Source organism: Cucurbita pepo, chromosome LG12 (genome assembly GCF_002806865.2).
Source record: "Cucurbita pepo subsp. pepo cultivar mu-cu-16 chromosome LG12, ASM280686v2, whole genome shotgun sequence".
Lineage (NCBI taxonomy): Eukaryota > Viridiplantae > Streptophyta > Magnoliopsida > Cucurbitales > Cucurbitaceae > Cucurbita > Cucurbita pepo.
Genome location: NC_036649.1, coordinates 2,541,492 through 2,558,083, shown reverse-complemented (window position 1 = coordinate 2,558,083; position 16,592 = coordinate 2,541,492). Strand labels below are relative to the sequence as shown.

Below are 16,592 nucleotides of genomic sequence, written 5' to 3'. Positions count from 1 at the left end.
CACGAATGAGAAGTGCATAAGAAAAATAGTGGAGCTCTCGACCCTAGTTTGGTTCCCTATGACACCTGTTCTAGNTGCTCCAGATTTGATCCTGACCCTAGTTTGGTTCTCTATGACACCTGCTCCAGTTGATCTTGACCCTAGTTTGGTTCTCTATGACACCTGCTCCAGATTTGATCCTGACCCTAGTTTGGTTCTCTATGACACCTGCTCTAGTTTGGTTCTCTATGACACCTGCTCCAGATTTGATCCTGACCTTAGTTTGGTTCTCTATGACACCTGCTCTAGTTTGGTTCTCTATGACACCTGCTCCAGATTTGATCCTGACCCTAGTTGACCCTAGTTTGGTTCTCTATGACACCTGCTCCAGATTTGATCCTGACCCTAGTTTGGTTCTCTATGACACTACTCCAGATTTGATCCTGACCTTGATTAGTGATTGCAGGTTGAGATGGCCAAGTTGGTCCAAGGCGCCAGCACCAGATTAAGGTTTTGGTCCGAAAGGGCATGGGTTCAAATCCCAAAAGAGATACAATTGGTGTGTTTTTTGTATTTTAAACGAGCACGAATGGGACGTGCATAAGAAAAATAGCGGAGCTTTCGACCCTAGTTTGGTTATCTATGACACCTGCTCTAGATTTGCTCTCGACCTTGATTTATGATTGCATGTTGAGATGGCCGAGTTGGCCTTTCTCGACCCTAGTTTGGTTATCTATGACACCTGCTCTAGATTTGCTCTCGACCTTGATTTATGATTGTATGTTGAGATGGCCGAGTTGGTCTAAGGCGCTAGATTAAGGTTCTGGTCCGAAAGGGCGTGGGTTTAAATCCCACTCTCAAAAAGTTTTTGTTTCATTTTCCAAAGAGGTACAATTAAGAAATTAACGTTCTGGTCCGAAAGGGCGTGGGTTCAAATCCCACTCTCAACAATGTTTAATAATGTTTTTGTTTCATCCGAAAGGGCATGGGTTCAAATCCCACTCTCAACAAGTTTTTGTTTCATTTTCCAAAGAGGTACAATTAAGAAAAATAGCGGAGCTCTCAACCCTAGTTCGGTTATCTATGACACCTGCTCCAGATTTGCTCCCGACCTTGATTCATGATTGCATGTTGAGATGGCCGAGTTGGTCTAAGGCGCCCGATTAAGGTTCTGGTCCGAAAGGGTGTGGGTTTAAATCCCACTCTCAATAATGTTTTTCTTTCATTTCCAAAAGAGGTACAATTGGTGTGTTTTTTGTATTTTAAACGAGCACGAATGGGACGTGCATAAGAAAAATAGCTCTCGACCCTAGTTTGGTTATCTATGACACTTGCTCCAGATTTGCTCCTTACCTTGATTTGTGATTGCATGTTGAGATGGCTGAGTTGGTCTAAGGCGCCAGATTAATTAAAGTCCAAATCTCACTCTTAACAATCTTTTTGTTTCATTTCCAAAAGAGGTACAATTGGTGTGTTTTTTGTATTTTAAAGGATTGTGCATAAGAAAAATAGCGGAGTTCTAGACCCTAGTTTGGTTATCTATGACACCTAGTTTGGTTATCTATGACACCTACTCCAGATTTGCTCCCGACCTTGATTTGTGATCTCATGTTGAGATGATCGAGTTGGTCTAAGGCGCCAGATTAAGGTTCTGGTCCGAAAGGTCGTGGGTTCAAATCCCACTCTCAACAATGTTTTTGGTTTCACTTCGTATTTTAAACGAGCACGAATGAGAAGTGCATAAGAAAAATAGTGGAGCTCTCGACCCTAGTTTGGTTCCCTATGACACCTGTTCTAGATTTGCTCCTTACCTTGATTTGTAATTGTATGTTGAGATGGTCGAGTTGGTCTAAGGTGCCAGATTAAGCTTTTGGTTCAAAAGGTCGTGGGTTCAAATCCCACTCTCAAACAAAAACCTTCGTATTTTAAACGAGAACGCTTGAGACGTGCATAAGAAAAATAGTGGAGCTCTCGACCCTAGTTTGGTTCTCTATGACACCTGCTCCTAGTGGAGCTCTCGACCCTAGTTTGGTTCTCTATGACACCTGCTCCAGATTTGCTCCCGACCTTGATTAGTGGTTGCATGTTGAGATGGCCGAGTTGGTCTAAGGTGCCAGATTAAGGTTCTGGTAAAAAAGGGCGTGGGTTCAAATCCCAATCTCAACAATGATGTTAGAATGGTCAAGTAGGGCATTTTTTGTCATTTATCATAATATAATTAATTGAATTGTCAATCGACAATATATCAGAGGAGATATGGAGCCTCTATGGCACGTGCTCCAGATCTCCTCTCAGCCTTGATTAGCAAATATACGGCACGTGCTCCAGATCTCCTCTCAGCCTTGATTAGCAAATATATGTTGGTCTAAGGCTCCAGATCTCCTCTGAGCCTTGACTAAGGCGGTTCTGGTCCCAAAGGGTGTGTGTTTGTTTTGAGCACGAATTGGCCGTGCATGTGTTTTTTGTATTTTAAACGAGCATGAATTGGACGTGCATAAGAAAAATAGCGGAGCTCTAGACCCTAGTTTGGTTATTTATGACACCTACTCCAGATTTGCTCCCGACCTTGATTTGTGATTGCATGTTGAGATGGCCGAGTTGGTTTGAGGCGCGAGATTAAGATTCTGGTCCAAAAGGGCGTGGGTTCAAATCCCACTCTCAACAATGTTTTTGTTTCACGAGCTCTCGACCCTAGTTTGGTTCTCTATGACACCTGCTCCAAATTTGCTCCCGACCTTGATTAATGGTTGCATGTTGAGATGGCTGAGTTGGTCTAAGGTTCCAGATTAAGGTTTTGGTCTGAAAGGGCGTGGGTTCAAATACCACTCTCAACAATGTTTTTCTTTCATTTCCAAAAGAGGTACAATTGGTGTGTTTTTTGTATTTTAAACGAGCACGAATTGGACGTGCATAAGAAAAATAGCGGAGCTCTATACCCTAGTTTGGTTATCTATGTGACCTACTCCAGATTTGCTCCCGACCTTGATTTGTGATTGCATGTTGAGATGGCCGAGTTGGTCTAAGGCGCTAGATTAAGGTTCTGGTTCGAAAGGGCGTGGGTTCAAATCCCACTCTCAACAATGTTTTTGTTTCACAAGCTCTCGAAACTAGTCTATGACACCTGCTCCAGATTTTCTCCCGACCTTGATTAGTGGTCGCGTTCTGGTCCGAAAGGGCGTGGGTCCCACTCTCAACAATGATGTTAGAATTGTCAAGAAGGGCGTAGGTTCAAATCCCACTCTCAATTAAGGTTCTGGCCCCAAAGAAGGGGCGTGGGTTCAAATCCCACTCTCAACAATGATGTTAGAATGGTCAATATATCAAAGGCTCTCTATGGCACGTGCTCTAGATCTGCTCTTAGCCTTGATTAGCAAATATATGTTGAGATGGCCAAGTTGGTCTAAGGCACCAGATTAAGGTTCTAGTCTGAAAAGGCGTGGGTTTAAATTTTACTTTCAACAATGTTTTTGTTTATGACACCTGCTCCTGATTTGCTCCCGACCTTGATTAGTGATTGCATGTTGAGATGGCCTAGTTGGTCTAAGGTGCCAGATTAAGGTTCTGGTCCGAAAGGGCGTGGGTTCAAATCCCACTCTCAACAATGTTTTTGTTTCATGAGCTCTCGATCCTAGTTTGGTTCTCTATGACACCTGCTCCAGATTTGCTCCCGACCTTGATTAGTGGTCGCATGTTGAGATGGCCGAGTTGGTCTAAGGCGCCAGATTAAGGTTCTGGTCCGAAAGGGCGTGGGTTCAAATCCCACTCTCAACAATGTTTTTGTTTCATGAGCTCTCGATCCTAGTTTGGTTCTCTATGACACCTGCTCCAGATTTGCTCCAGACCTTGATTAGTGGTCGCATGTTGAGATGGCCGAGTTGGTCTAAGGCGCCAGATTAAGGTTCTGGTCCGAAAGGGCGTGGGTTCAAATCCCACTCTCAACAATGTTTTTGTTTCATGAGCTCTCGATCCTAGTTTGGTTCTCTATGACACCTGCTCCAGATTTGCTCCCGACCTTGATTAGTGGTTGCATGTTGAGATGGCCGAGTTGGTCTAAGGCGCCAGATTAAGGTTCTGGTACGAAAGGGCGTGGGTTCAAATCCCACTCTCAACAATGTTTTTGCGGAGCTCTAGACTCTAGTTTGGTTATCTATGACACCTACTCCAGATTTGCTCCCGACCTTGATTTATGATTGAATGTTGAGATGGCCGAGTTGGTCTAAGGCGTCAGATTAAGGTTTTGGTCTGAAAGGGCGTGGGTTCAAATCCCACTCTCAACAATGTTTTTGTTTCATGAGCTCTCGATCCTAGTTTGGTTCTCTATGACACCTGCTCCAGATTTGCTCCCGACCTTGATTAGTGGTCGCATGTTGAGATGGCCGAGTTGGTCTAAGGCGCCAGATTAAGGTTCTGGTCCGAAAGGGCGTGGGTTCAAATCCCACTCTCAACAATGTTTTTGCGGAGCTCTAGACCCTAGTTTGGTTATCTATGACACCTACTCCAGATTTGCTCCCGACCTTGATTTGTGATTGCATGTTGAGATGGCCGAGTTTGTCTAAGGCGTTAGATTAAGGTTCGGATTAAGGTTCTGGTCCGAAAGGGCGTGGGTTCAAATCCCACTCTCAATAATGTTTTTGCGGAGCTCTAGACCCTAGTTTGGTTATCTATGACACCTACTCTAGATTTGCTCCCGACCTTGATTTGTGATTGAATGTTGAGATGGCCGAGTTGGTCTAAGGCGCCAGATTAAGGTTTTGGTCCGAAAGGGCGTGGGTTCAAATCCCACTCTCAACAATGTTTTTGCGGAGCTCTAGACCCTAGTTTGGTTATCTATGACACCTACTCCAGATTTGCTCCCGACCTTGATTTGTGATTGCATGTTGAGATGGCCGAGTTGGTCTAAGGCGCCAGATTAAGGTTCTGGTCCGAAAGGGCGTGGGTTCAAATCCCACTCTCAACAATGTTTTTGCGGAGCTCTAGACTCTAGTTTGGTTATCTATGACACCTACTCCAGATTTGCTCCCGACCTTGATTTATGATTGCATGTTGAGATGGCCGAGTTGGTCTAAGGCGCCAGATTAAGGTTCTGGTCCGAAAGGGCGTGGGTTCAAATCCCACTCTCAACAATGTTTTTGCGGAGCTCTAGACCCTAGTTTGGTTATCTATGACACCTACTCCAGATTTGCTCCCGACCTTGATTTGTGATTGCATGTTGAGATGGCCGAGTTGGTCTAAGGCGCCAGATTAAGGTTCTGGTCCGAAAGGGCGTGGGTTCAAATCCCACTCTCAACAATGTTTTTGCGGAGCTCTAGACCCTAGTTTGGTTATCTATGACACCTACTCCAGATTTGCTCCCGACCTTGATTTATGATTGCATGTTGAGATGGCCGAGTTGGTCTAAGGCGTCAGATTAAGGTTCTGGTCTGAAAGGGCGTGGGTTCAAATCCCACTCTCAACAATGTTTTTGTTTCATGAGCTCTCGATCCTAGTTTGGTTCTCTATGACACCTGCTCCAGATTTGCTCCCGACCTTGATTAGTGGTCGCATGTTGAGATGGCCGAGTTGGTCTAAGGCGCCAGATTAAGGTTCTGGTCCGAAAGGGCGTGGGTTCAAATCCCACTCTCAACAATGTTTTTGCGGAGCTCTAGACCCTAGTTTGGTTATCTATGACACCTACTCCAGATTTGCTCCCGACCTTGATTTATGATTGCATGTTGAGATGGCCGAGTTGGTCTAAGGCGTCAGATTAAGGTTCTGGTCCGAAAGGGCGTGGGTTCAAATCCCACTCTCAACAATGTTTTTGCTTCATGAGCTCTCGATCCTAGTTTGGTTCTCTATGACACCTGCTCCAGATTTGCTCCCGACCTTGATTAGTGGTTGCATGTTGAGATGGCCTAGTTGGTCTAAGGCGCTAGATTAAGGTTCTTGTCCGAAAGGGCGTGGGTTCAAATCCCACTCTCAACAATGTTGTCATCACATTCATCATTGTATGACCTATAACATATGTCGAATGGAAGATCTCGCTCCCTCATTGTGCGGTTTTAAAATGTCAAAAGTAGGGGCATTTTGGTCATATATCATTAATTGTCAACCTCTCGAACCTAGTTTTGCTCTCTAGGTTACCTTCTTCGGATCTGCTCTCATCCTTGATTAGAATTTACATGTTGAGATGGCCGAGTTGGTCTAAGGCGCCAGATTAAGGTTCTGGTCCGAAAGGGCGTGGGTTCAAATCCCACTCTCAACAATGTTTTTGCGGAGCTCTAGACCCTAGTTTGGTTATCTATGACACCTACTCCAGATTTGCTCCCGACCTTGATTTGTGATTGCATGTTGAGATGGCCGAGTTGGTCTAAGGCGCCAGATTAAGGTTCTGGTCCGAAAGGGCTTGGGTTCAAATCCCACTCTCAAAAATGTTTTTGTTTCATGAGCTCTCGATCCTAGTTTGGTTCTCTATGACACCTGCTCCAGATTTGCTCCCGACCTTGATTAGTGGTCGCATGTTTAGATGGCCGAGTTGGTCTAAGGCGCCAGATTAAGGTTTTGGCCTGAAAGGGCGTGGGTTCAAATCTCACTCTCAACAATGTTTTTGTTTCATGAGCTCTTGATCCTAGTTTGGTTCTCTATGACACCTGCTCCAGATTTGCTCCCGACCTTGATTAGTGGTTGCATGTTGAGATGGTCGAGTTGGTCTAAGGCTTTAGATTAAGGTTCTGGTTCAAAAGGGCGTGGGTTCAAATCTCACTCTTAACAATTTTTTTTCTTTCATTTCCAAAAGAGGTACAATTGGTGTGTTTTTTCTATTTTAAACGAGCACGAGTTGGACGTGCATAAGAAAAATAGCGGAGCTCTCGACCCTAGTTTTGTTATCTATGACACCTACTCCAGATTTGCTCCCGACCTTGATTTGTTATTACATGTTGAGATGGCCGAGTTGGTCTAAGGCGCCAGATTAAGGTTTTGGTACGAAAGGGCGTGGGTTCAAATCCCACTCTCAATAATTTTTTGTTTCATTTCCGTAAGAGGTACAATTGGTGTGTTGTGTTTCTTGGTTTTTAAACGAGCACGAATGGGACGTGCATAAGAAAAATAGCGGAGCTCTCGACCCTAGTTTGGTTATCTATGACACCTACTCCAGATTTGCTCCCGACCTTGATTTGTGATCGCATGTTGAGATGGCCGAGTTGGTCTAAGGCGCTAGATTAAGGTTTTAGTCCGAAAGGGCGTGGGTTCAAATCCCACTCTCAATAATGTTTTTGTTTCACGAGCTCTCGACCCTAGTTTGGTTATCTATGACACCTGCTCCAGATTTGCTCCCGACCTTGTTTTGTGATTGCATGTTGAGATGGCCGAGTTGGTCTAATGCGCCAGATTAAGGTTCTGGTTCGAAAGGGCGTGGGTTCAAATCCCACTCTCAACAATGTTTGTCTCACGAGCTCTCGACCCTAGTTTGGTTCTTGTCTTTGACACATGCTCAGCAACCTTGATTAGTGAACGTATTTTGAGTTTAAAGTTTCAAGGCCTAATACCTCTTTTGAACGAATCGACCCAAGCAATAGATTAAAATTTAAATTTTATTACCAACCAAATTTGGAATTGAAAATGAAAATGAGATATAAATAGGAATTTAAACGGCGATCACTCTTTGCCCGCCAATTTCATCACTCTTGGTTTCGTCTCTCAGCGTCGCGATGTTCACCATTCACGTTGACACAGTGTATGATCTGAGGCTCGCGGTGTTGCCATTGGCTACGCTCTGCGATGAAGCCCATATCAAATGCTCCAGAGAAAAGTTGTCCATAATCGTCGTTTCTTCTCCCTATCCCTTCGTTGCATCGCTTCGAATGTTGCCTACATTCTTCACTTCCTTTCTGTTGCACCCCGACGGCGACAACTTCGAGGAACATCGGTACAAATTTCTCCTTCAACTCTTCGCTACTAATATTTCCAATATGTACAGCGAAGATCTTTCCATGACCATCTATATCGGCGGAAACCAAAGACTCGCGCCCTTGAAATTTGAGGATCCTCGTGAGTTTATTACTCTCTACGTTTTTCGTTTTTATTCTGAAGAATCGCGATTTCGTAATTGAATTCACTGGTGATTTCTTAATCGAGGATGATTTCTCTCTGCTCTGAAATTTGATTGAAACTTTGATTTGACGATGTTAGGTCATTTCCGGATTTTTTGATCTCCAGAATCGTTGTGCCTAGTGTGCGATGAAATCTTTTTCTAAGTGACTCTAATGAATTGAATGTCGTCGATACTGTGATTTCTTGAATTGATTATGATTTCTCTCCGGCCGGTAATTTTGAATGAATCTTGAATTTTATGATTCTAGGGATTTTCACGGCCATTTCGATAGCAGGAATAGTTGTTGTTGCGACGATTTCGATTTCATTTCCGAAGAATCTTGATTCTAATTGAACTGAATGTTGTCATTCTGGCGATTCCTTTTTTACGACAATTCCCGCAATTTTTGATTGAATCTTGGATTTTAGGGATTTTCAGTATTTTCTTGGATTTTTTTGATCTCTAGAATAGTCGTTGTTTTGGTTTCCACTAAATTATAGAGCGATGGATTAAACGAACATGGAATTTGATATTCGATATGAAAAGAAAGAACAGAGCCGTGAATTATGTGTTCTTTTTGCCTTCATCACATATGAATCATTTTCTCTCCGGTCTGTAATTGTGCATTATTTGATACATTTCTACCATCGATTCAATTTTTAAACTGTTAATTCTGATTTCAGATACTGGATATCTGCAATACTCTGCATTGGTATTGTCACATGCCCAAAATATTGATATCAGCCCAATTGATTACGGAGTTTTTGTTGCAATTCGTTCAACGGAGTTCATAAATATCGTGTCTGACTTGGTTATCCTCCCCGATGAGTTAGGTAACTTGAATTCTTCCTTTTGCAGTTAATGTAAACGAATAGTCTTAAATTTTCTGAAATTTGTTCTCTTCTTCTGCATCAGTTTCTATCACTTTAACAGAGACGGAGGTCAAGTTCGATGCTCTAACTGGGCAAGTTACTTTCACCACAGAGGTAAGGACTAGTGATGCCTTTTCATAACCATTTTTCACAGCATTGACTAATGAAACTCAAATTTGCTCACCCATTAGTTTATAGCGCAACTAAAATAGTTTAAATTCTAGTTTTGTTCGTCGATTTGGTCGGGTACTTTTAAAATGTTCATTCAAGTCTCTAGTTTAATTTTAAAATGTGTCCATGTTAATCTCTATTAGTAAAGGATTAAAATGAACAAAAGTTGAATGTGTAGTGACTAAAATGGACGTCTTCAAAATAGGAAAACACAAGAACCCTACAAAGATTACAAGGACCAAAGTAATGTACTTTGATACTTGTTTATCGTGATTTTATTGATCTCTATATAAACTTTTCAAACACTTAGTTTTCACAATCTAACTACGAATAAGAATTACTCAAATTTCAAATTTCATGGCTTATCCCAAACATCTGTTGAAGATTGTTGATGGGAGTCATATATTGACTGATTAAGGGAATGATTATGAGTTTATAGGTAAGGAATACATTTTTATTGATACGAGACCTTTTGGAGAAACCAAAAGCAAAGCCATAAAAGTTTATTTTCAAAGTATACAATATCATACCATTGTAGAGAGTCGTGATTCCTAACAACAACTAGTATAAGGTGATGTGGTGCAGAATAAAGATTGCATAATTGGGGGTGTCAAAGGAGGAAAAGTATTTTACTTCATCATCACTCTGCATCCCGTGTACTTTTTCTTCCACATATCCTATACCTCCAAGTTTGTGTGGATATTCAAGACAGTCAGTTCACGCAACTTGTTGAGCTGCTGTACAGGACTACATGCTAGCTATCTGGTCTGTTATTGACATTGGAATAAAACCTGGTGAAGCCAATGTAAGTTTCTCTTTGATGAATCTTTATCTGTGAAATATGCATATAATAATGGTCACTGGATCATGTGGATGCATAATTTTGGCATACTCTACGTTAGGGTTTAGCTTCTCGACGTGTATATAGAATTTTATGTTTGATATGTGTTTAAATTTTGTACAAACAGAGACATGTACTCGTAGTTTCATGAATATGATTCATTTTGTTTCATTTTTATTTGTTGTTGGGCTTGCCAAACAACACTATTGCTTTCTTTAAGATTTAGCTCGAACTGTCCCGAGTTCTTGAGGCAACATAAACCTTATTTATGAGGTAGAGGAGAGCTAGATAATTGTTTTGAGAGTGAAAAGCATGTACAAGCTATAATTATAATCTCGATTAATGTCACAACTAATATTCTAAAAAACTTATTTATTTAATTTTCAACTATAAATTTGTTTTGTTTAGTTAAAGTGCTTATACATTTTATTTTAAAAAACAAAATTTGTTTCAAAGTCTTTGTAAATTTGTATAAAAGTTATAACAAAGTTTATTAATTATTATCATTTTTAATATTTGTTCAAGTGAATTGCTTTTCCAAATCTCACCTTTTTTACGAAAATGTAAAAGAATTCTCTTATGAAAAATTCATAATTTATAATATATAATATAATAGGTATAATTAATTCTTTAATATGATGATTATTTATGAGTTTAAATTTATTTATTTCAACATAATTATTAAAATTAAATTCATTTATAATTAATATTTTATAAAAGTAGAAAATATACCATATTAATTACAAATATATTATCTAAAATAATTAACATAATACAAAACATTTACAAGTTAAGATTTAATAAGCTAAATAATATATTTATAATTAATAATTAATTAAAAGAAATTAATTGGGATTAATTAATTAAAATCTCATCACTCCAATAATTTTTTGAAATTTTAAATTCTTTAGAGAATAATATTAGGTGTTTTAAAAAGTGAAATTCGGCACAACAAACAACAATATTACACATTTGGATCGAAATCATGACAAAAATCATAAAACAAATAGACCCTTACGAATTAAAACAAACACGAAAACATTTCGTTTAATTTAAAGCATTTTTTTACTAACAAACTTATAATCAATTGGGAAAATAAATATGATATCCAGCAAACATTCCAAAAGGAAACAATCATCATACAACATGAATCCATCGTATTGAAAAACCATACCCTTTGAGTTCGAGAGGCCAAATTATGAACTCAATTCTTTCTACTCTTTCAACCTCTTCTGATATGAACCAAGAGACATCAATAATGCAATATGCTTCAATGAAGATGTGAAAAAAATATTGTTGAAATTATCAAAAGATATTTCAATTCATGCGACATTGAAGAAGAATGAAGTTTCATGTGATAAATTTTGGGTGGATTACAATTTAGAGTTATTGTATTTCATTAATGTAGTTTAAGAGTTTTTATTTACTTTAGGTTACAATTACATAATGGTTAATTATGGGCATTTAGTATGAATGTTACAACTCTTGGAATGTCTTTTAGTTTCATTTTGAAGCTATATAAAGCTAGGTATGTTGTATTTGTAGGTAGACTTGAAAAATATATATAAAAGAAGCATTTGTGCCTTCTTTAGCCAATGGCTAAGTTTATTTGCAATTCTATGTAGNCAAGCTCGACATGATCAATCTTGCTTGTGGAGTGATTTGAATCTCAATCAAGTGTTCTTGCGTTGAGATATTTGATCAAAGAATCATTCAAGCTAGACATGATCGATCTTGCTTGTGGAGTGATTCGAATCTCAAACAATATTCTTGTCTTGAGATATTCGATCAACAAGGTAATCCGAATCTTATTCCCCTTGTATTGATTCCTTATCTTATCACCTTCAATTATGCATTGCCTTTCTTCTTTACTTCCCATAAAAAACTTGACCCATGAATCTTTTACCGTAATACGAACTAAGTAACCGTTAAGCTCGGTTACAATGCGTCGGAACATGTCCGAATCGATCGACACAAACGTCCTCCGATCAATTCGGCCTTCATCTCGTGTATCGAACGTGCCAACGACAATCGACAGACGATCAATTTATGCTCATTCCCTACAAGAACTTGCAATAATGAATCTTGGAAGAAAGATGATTATGATATGCAGGATTGAGTGAATACTAACTTGGATGCGAAAATTGAAGGGTTAGGCGATTGAGATGGGTATCAATGAAGAGGGACATGGAGAAATATGAGTGGAGTTGCACGTGCATAATGATATTGTAAAATGAGTGGAGGGGAAGGGTGGAATGGTGGATGGTGTGGAAAGAATAATGGGTGAAGAATTCAGGCATTATTTGGAGGGTTGCAATGAAGCGTGGGCGAGGGTGAGGGTGGGAGACTGTGAAAGAGAGCATCTTGGAGGTGCATTTCATGTTGGCATTGTCGGCTAGTCCGATGAGTAGGAAGGCTGCACTCAAAAGCTCATCGGTGCACTCTAGCCTCATTGACATCGTTGTGGAATGGGTAAGGGGAATGAGTTGGTACCTTGGATTATATAAATGGTTGAGTCATATAGTTGTAGTTCATCGTGTTAATCTGACTGAACATAGCTTTGCAACAACTCATGTCTAGGATTCGGATTAGGGTCTAGAATCTGGATTCGACATCTGATGGCCTCCACATTGTCCGACATCCCGTGTCTACTCCTCGCTTCTTAAGAGCGAAGACTATCCTCACGAACGAGCACGCGTTCTTCTAGTATGTCATGCATCACATAAAAATTATTAGGAGGTCACCTAACGTAGAATTGATCTAAGTAAAGGGTGTAGGAGTGACTTTCAATTTTTTAAAGTTTTTTTTAGTCATCGTATCCTCAAGATTGGCCTCATTCAGATGTGGTTTTAGTTCATTTATGTACCCTCCACACATGTCTATTCATGTACCCCTCCTTTATGTGGGTGTCACATGTCCACCAGCTTCCGCCTTAATTTGTCCTTAAATCACATCTTACTAGGAGAGGTACTCCTATAATACCATTTGTAATGGCTCATGTCCAGATAAAGATTCAGAATCTGAATTTGACACCTCATGACCGTGATATTCTACCACATCTCCTGTGACCTAGTTAGGTTACCTACTCCTCGTTTCTTAAGAGTGAAAACTATCTCCACAAACTAACACGAGTCCTTCTTGCATGATTTGTCCTCACTCATATACATTTCAGGAAAATTTATAGGTCACCCAACATAGAATTGTTCGAAGTAAAACACACTTAACTATGAAATTTTTATGATTGAGTGAATAGTATGATCAGTCATGTGAATGTATCATCTACTTCACAATGATATACTTGTATTATATAGATAATGCACTAATGATATACTCGCTAAAATGATACCATTTGAAATAGCCTAAACCCACCACTAGCATATATTGACCGCTTTGGACCATTATGTATTGTTGTCAGCCGTACGGTTCTAAAACGCATTTGTTAGGGATAGATTTTCATACCCTTATAAAGAACGCTTCATTCCCTTCTCCAACCGATGTGGGATCTCACACTCTAATAACAATGGCAATAGTTACTATTGTAAGTTGTCATGAAGATGTATTATTATAACTCTCATCTAGTTTATAACTATTTGATTAATATTCTCATTTATTTTGGTTATTAACTCTCATTTAAGTTCATAATCCTTGATGGTTCATATTATTATTTTGATACATGAATCATCAATGCCTATATAAAGGGTTGTCTAGGATGATTAAAAGTATTGAGTTTGGGTGTAATTTTGTATTTGTTGAGTGACATTTGAGAGAAACTTCATGGAGAGACTTCGCAATGAGGGAGTGTGAGATATACACTCTATAAACACTTTGATTATTGAGACTGGTTGCTACCCGTGGAAGTGGGATAATTTCTTCTCTCAAAACCACGTAAATCTTTGTGTCTCTTTGTTTAATTTCTGTTAATGGGTGCATGAGTGCGATCGATCTTACTTCGCTTATTCTACGACAATTGGGTATCATAACCATTTTTGTGGTTGTGACATTTGGCTACAACAAGTGATATCAAAGCATTGAAAGTTGTAGCAGTACGACGCAACAAATGGTATCAGAGCATTAAAAGTTGTGACATTTACGACACTTCAAGTGGTATAAGAGCTTTGAGTACAACACTTGGTATCATAGCATTTTGGTTGTGGCTTCCGCTACAACAATTGGGTATCAGCTTTTGGATCTCTTTTTCAAAGCTAGAAAGCAGGAAATGTCTATCATACTGTTTTATGAGACCAAGGGTAGAGGTCCATTAAACGCCTTACATTGTAAGGCTATAACTGAATCACTTTAATCAGTTTAAGGAGCCAAGCTGGCAGACAGAGAGAGAGAGAGAGCGGTAGGGGAAAGACTAAATACTATACCACTCCTTACAATTAATTCTTTCTTAGGGAAGACAGAAGGAGGTTATCCTCTTACAATACATTCTCTTTCTTAAGGAGGAGAGAAGGATTGGTCCGAGCTATTGCTCTTTCCTTGTGCCTATTGTGTCGTAGGGATGTTCGCCTTTTGTAACAAGTAGACCTAGTGCCTCTCTAACGCGCGTCTTGCCTTTGTATGTTAGCCCTTCTCCTTCTCGCAGCGAGCTTAGGGGCCCCTTCCTAGCATATTCTTCTCTTTCTTCGGCAGGCAGGATCGAATGAGGATGATGGGGGGATGCTTTTTAAACTAAACAACGTTTGGTTCGTTCATCTGCTTTCTTTTCACTTGATGCTAAGGAACAGAACTAACCTGCCCTAGTCCGTAGTAAATAGAGGTAGAGCAAGGGCAAGGGAGCGAAGCTACTTTACCGAGTTCAATAAGGGAGAGGGAGCTGATAAAGATGAGTGAGTACGTGCGAAAAGCCAGAGGTGCGAGCCCTTACTATAACTATACTATAAAGGAGCTTTGAGCGAGGGTGTGACGCTGAGGGTTGCTTCTCCTTCAACTTCAAGGAAAGACTCAAGATTCATTCTTTCTCTTCCCCTGAACTTGAAAGTGTTTCAAGTCAATCCTCTCGATTAATTCTTGATCTTCCCCTGAACCTTCTTTCACTCTTTCACTCGGGCTCGACTCCTCTTTCTTGCTTGCTTTCACTCCTTCCCCCCGGCTGGCTGGCTGGGTTGGAACGGAACCTGCTTTCACTCCCTCCTGCTCTTGCCCCTCTATTCCCTTCCTCTATTTTTAGGGTCATTGAACTGTAAACTCATTGGCCTCTCCTTGAACAATGAGATGGAACAGGAAGGATAGAGAAGCTGATGAACCTGCCCCTGCCCCTCGGCCGGCTTCTTGATCTTCCCCTCGCTTGGCCTGCTTCTTTCGATGAATCGAACTATTATAAGATCAAAAAAGCATAGCTTACAAGTACTTAATTGAATTAAAAGCAATCTTGTTGCCTTAAACGAGTCCCACACACAAGTATAAAACAACCCACAAATCATAACAATGTTATTCAAAACTCAAGAAAGAATTAACCATGTTGCGCTGCAGCCTTCAACACATCCTTCGTTTTATGAGATCAAGTTCTCTACTCACTCACATTGGTGAAACAGCCAACTTTGATTGCACCAAGAGATCATTCTCCATATCAATTTCCAACGCACCCGAAGTTCACTGTTATCAAATATCGTCTTTTAGATTTTCTCTTTCGAGTTTTCTATTTCTAAAACGCGTCTGCTAGGGAGAGATTTTCACACCCATATAAAGAATGTTTCGTTCTCCTCTCAATCGACATGAGATCTCATAGTCCGCCCCCTTTCGGAGCCCAACATCCTTGTTGGCACTCGTTCCCTTCTCCAATCGATGTGGGACCCCCCAATGCACTTCCTTGTGTCCACCCCCTTCAGGTCTCAGCCTCTTCGCTGATACTCGTTCCCTTCTCCAATTGATGTGAGACCCTCCAATCCACTTCTTTTGGGGCCAGCGTCCTTGCTGACACACCACCTCGTGTCCACACCCCTTCAGGGCTTAGCCTCTTCTCTGACACATCGTTTGGTGTCTGACTCTGATACCATTTGTAACAGCATAGCATATATTGTCCTCTTTGTGTTTTTCCTTTCGAGCTTCCTTTCATGGTTTTTAAAATGATCTATTAGAGAGAGGTTTTCACACCCTTATAAAGACTGCTTCGTTCTCACATCTAATTGATATGAGATCTCACAAAAACGGTCGAAAGTTCTTTACAAATTTCTTGATCTATGTGTACAGTTGATGTTGCTATGACAGGCTTTACAAGTGATATTCAGAAGTCCGGAAAGAATTATGATTCTTAACAAAGAGGTACTGTCCTTTGATATTCAAGAAGCCATACGTTTTCTTGTTGGATGATGCATGTTGTTGTGTTTGTAGGATAAACAATGCATAATTGGTGGCATTGGAGCTTGGCAAGAGCTTGGATTCCCAATCAGCCTCAATCCCACCACATTTTTTAATGATTTCATAACGATTGTGGATAGGGTTTGGTTGTATCTCACAACTAAACGTGTTAGTGTAATCGCTGCCCCGATTGACTTGAATGTTCGAATCGAGACCTACTTCATACCGAGTTTGGTTTAAAAGTCATTTCAATTCTTAGTCGTAGTAGAAAATAAATAATTTTTGAGAATTTTGTTTGAGTTTTGAAAATATTTGTAAAAAGTGGAAATTAAAACGAAGAAACTCTAGCTAAGTCGTAATA

General features: G+C 40.1%; 1 protein-coding gene and 21 non-coding genes across 23 annotated transcripts; all 22 read left to right on the top strand.

Moving 5' to 3' along the window:
- Positions 1 to 2,562: 2,562 nt before the first annotated feature.
- On the top strand, positions 2,563 to 2,643 carry TRNAL-AAG. Its single transcript has one exon. It is a non-coding gene; the product is annotated as a tRNA-Leu (tRNA).
- A 335-nt stretch (positions 2,644 to 2,978) lies between these two features.
- On the top strand, positions 2,979 to 3,059 carry TRNAL-AAG. Its single transcript has one exon. It is a non-coding gene; the product is annotated as a tRNA-Leu (tRNA).
- Positions 3,060 to 3,499: 440 nt separating this feature from the next.
- TRNAL-AAG lies at positions 3,500 to 3,580 on the top strand. Its single transcript has one exon. It is a non-coding gene; the product is annotated as a tRNA-Leu (tRNA).
- An 89-nt stretch (positions 3,581 to 3,669) lies between these two features.
- TRNAL-AAG lies at positions 3,670 to 3,750 on the top strand. Its single transcript has one exon. It is a non-coding gene; the product is annotated as a tRNA-Leu (tRNA).
- An 89-nt stretch (positions 3,751 to 3,839) lies between these two features.
- TRNAL-AAG lies at positions 3,840 to 3,920 on the top strand. Its single transcript has one exon. It is a non-coding gene; the product is annotated as a tRNA-Leu (tRNA).
- An 89-nt stretch (positions 3,921 to 4,009) lies between these two features.
- On the top strand, positions 4,010 to 4,090 carry TRNAL-AAG. The gene has a single exon. It is a non-coding gene; the product is annotated as a tRNA-Leu (tRNA).
- An 85-nt stretch (positions 4,091 to 4,175) lies between these two features.
- TRNAL-AAG lies at positions 4,176 to 4,256 on the top strand. The gene has a single exon. It is a non-coding gene; the product is annotated as a tRNA-Leu (tRNA).
- An 89-nt stretch (positions 4,257 to 4,345) lies between these two features.
- Positions 4,346 to 4,426, top strand: TRNAL-AAG. The gene has a single exon. It is a non-coding gene; the product is annotated as a tRNA-Leu (tRNA).
- A 263-nt stretch (positions 4,427 to 4,689) lies between these two features.
- On the top strand, positions 4,690 to 4,770 carry TRNAL-AAG. The gene has a single exon. It is a non-coding gene; the product is annotated as a tRNA-Leu (tRNA).
- Positions 4,771 to 4,855: 85 nt separating this feature from the next.
- TRNAL-AAG lies at positions 4,856 to 4,936 on the top strand. Its single transcript has one exon. It is a non-coding gene; the product is annotated as a tRNA-Leu (tRNA).
- Positions 4,937 to 5,021: 85 nt separating this feature from the next.
- On the top strand, positions 5,022 to 5,102 carry TRNAL-AAG. The gene has a single exon. It is a non-coding gene; the product is annotated as a tRNA-Leu (tRNA).
- Positions 5,103 to 5,187: 85 nt separating this feature from the next.
- On the top strand, positions 5,188 to 5,268 carry TRNAL-AAG. Its single transcript has one exon. It is a non-coding gene; the product is annotated as a tRNA-Leu (tRNA).
- An 85-nt stretch (positions 5,269 to 5,353) lies between these two features.
- On the top strand, positions 5,354 to 5,434 carry TRNAL-AAG. Its single transcript has one exon. It is a non-coding gene; the product is annotated as a tRNA-Leu (tRNA).
- An 89-nt stretch (positions 5,435 to 5,523) lies between these two features.
- Positions 5,524 to 5,604, top strand: TRNAL-AAG. Its single transcript has one exon. It is a non-coding gene; the product is annotated as a tRNA-Leu (tRNA).
- An 85-nt stretch (positions 5,605 to 5,689) lies between these two features.
- TRNAL-AAG lies at positions 5,690 to 5,770 on the top strand. Its single transcript has one exon. It is a non-coding gene; the product is annotated as a tRNA-Leu (tRNA).
- An 89-nt stretch (positions 5,771 to 5,859) lies between these two features.
- Positions 5,860 to 5,940, top strand: TRNAL-AAG. Its single transcript has one exon. It is a non-coding gene; the product is annotated as a tRNA-Leu (tRNA).
- A 199-nt stretch (positions 5,941 to 6,139) lies between these two features.
- On the top strand, positions 6,140 to 6,220 carry TRNAL-AAG. Its single transcript has one exon. It is a non-coding gene; the product is annotated as a tRNA-Leu (tRNA).
- Positions 6,221 to 6,305: 85 nt separating this feature from the next.
- On the top strand, positions 6,306 to 6,386 carry TRNAL-AAG. Its single transcript has one exon. It is a non-coding gene; the product is annotated as a tRNA-Leu (tRNA).
- Positions 6,387 to 6,892: 506 nt separating this feature from the next.
- On the top strand, positions 6,893 to 6,973 carry TRNAL-AAG. The gene has a single exon. It is a non-coding gene; the product is annotated as a tRNA-Leu (tRNA).
- A 169-nt stretch (positions 6,974 to 7,142) lies between these two features.
- Positions 7,143 to 7,223, top strand: TRNAL-AAG. The gene has a single exon. It is a non-coding gene; the product is annotated as a tRNA-Leu (tRNA).
- Positions 7,224 to 7,312: 89 nt separating this feature from the next.
- TRNAL-AAG lies at positions 7,313 to 7,393 on the top strand. The gene has a single exon. It is a non-coding gene; the product is annotated as a tRNA-Leu (tRNA).
- A 233-nt stretch (positions 7,394 to 7,626) lies between these two features.
- Positions 7,627 to 10,102, top strand: LOC111807509. Of its 2 annotated transcripts, none has more exons than XM_023693254.1 (4): positions 7,627 to 8,004; positions 8,731 to 8,880; positions 8,963 to 9,033; positions 9,676 to 10,102. In XM_023693254.1, exons 1-4 carry the CDS (start codon positions 7,665 to 7,667, stop codon positions 9,865 to 9,867), a joined length of 753 nt encoding a protein of 250 aa, XP_023549022.1. In that variant the 5' UTR covers positions 7,627 to 7,664; the 3' UTR covers positions 9,868 to 10,102. The 2 variants fall into 2 exon arrangements, with proteins under 2 accessions (XP_023549022.1, XP_023549023.1); XM_023693255.1 differs by having other exon boundaries at positions 9,656 to 10,102.
- The last annotated feature ends 6,490 nt before the right edge of the window (positions 10,103 to 16,592 follow it).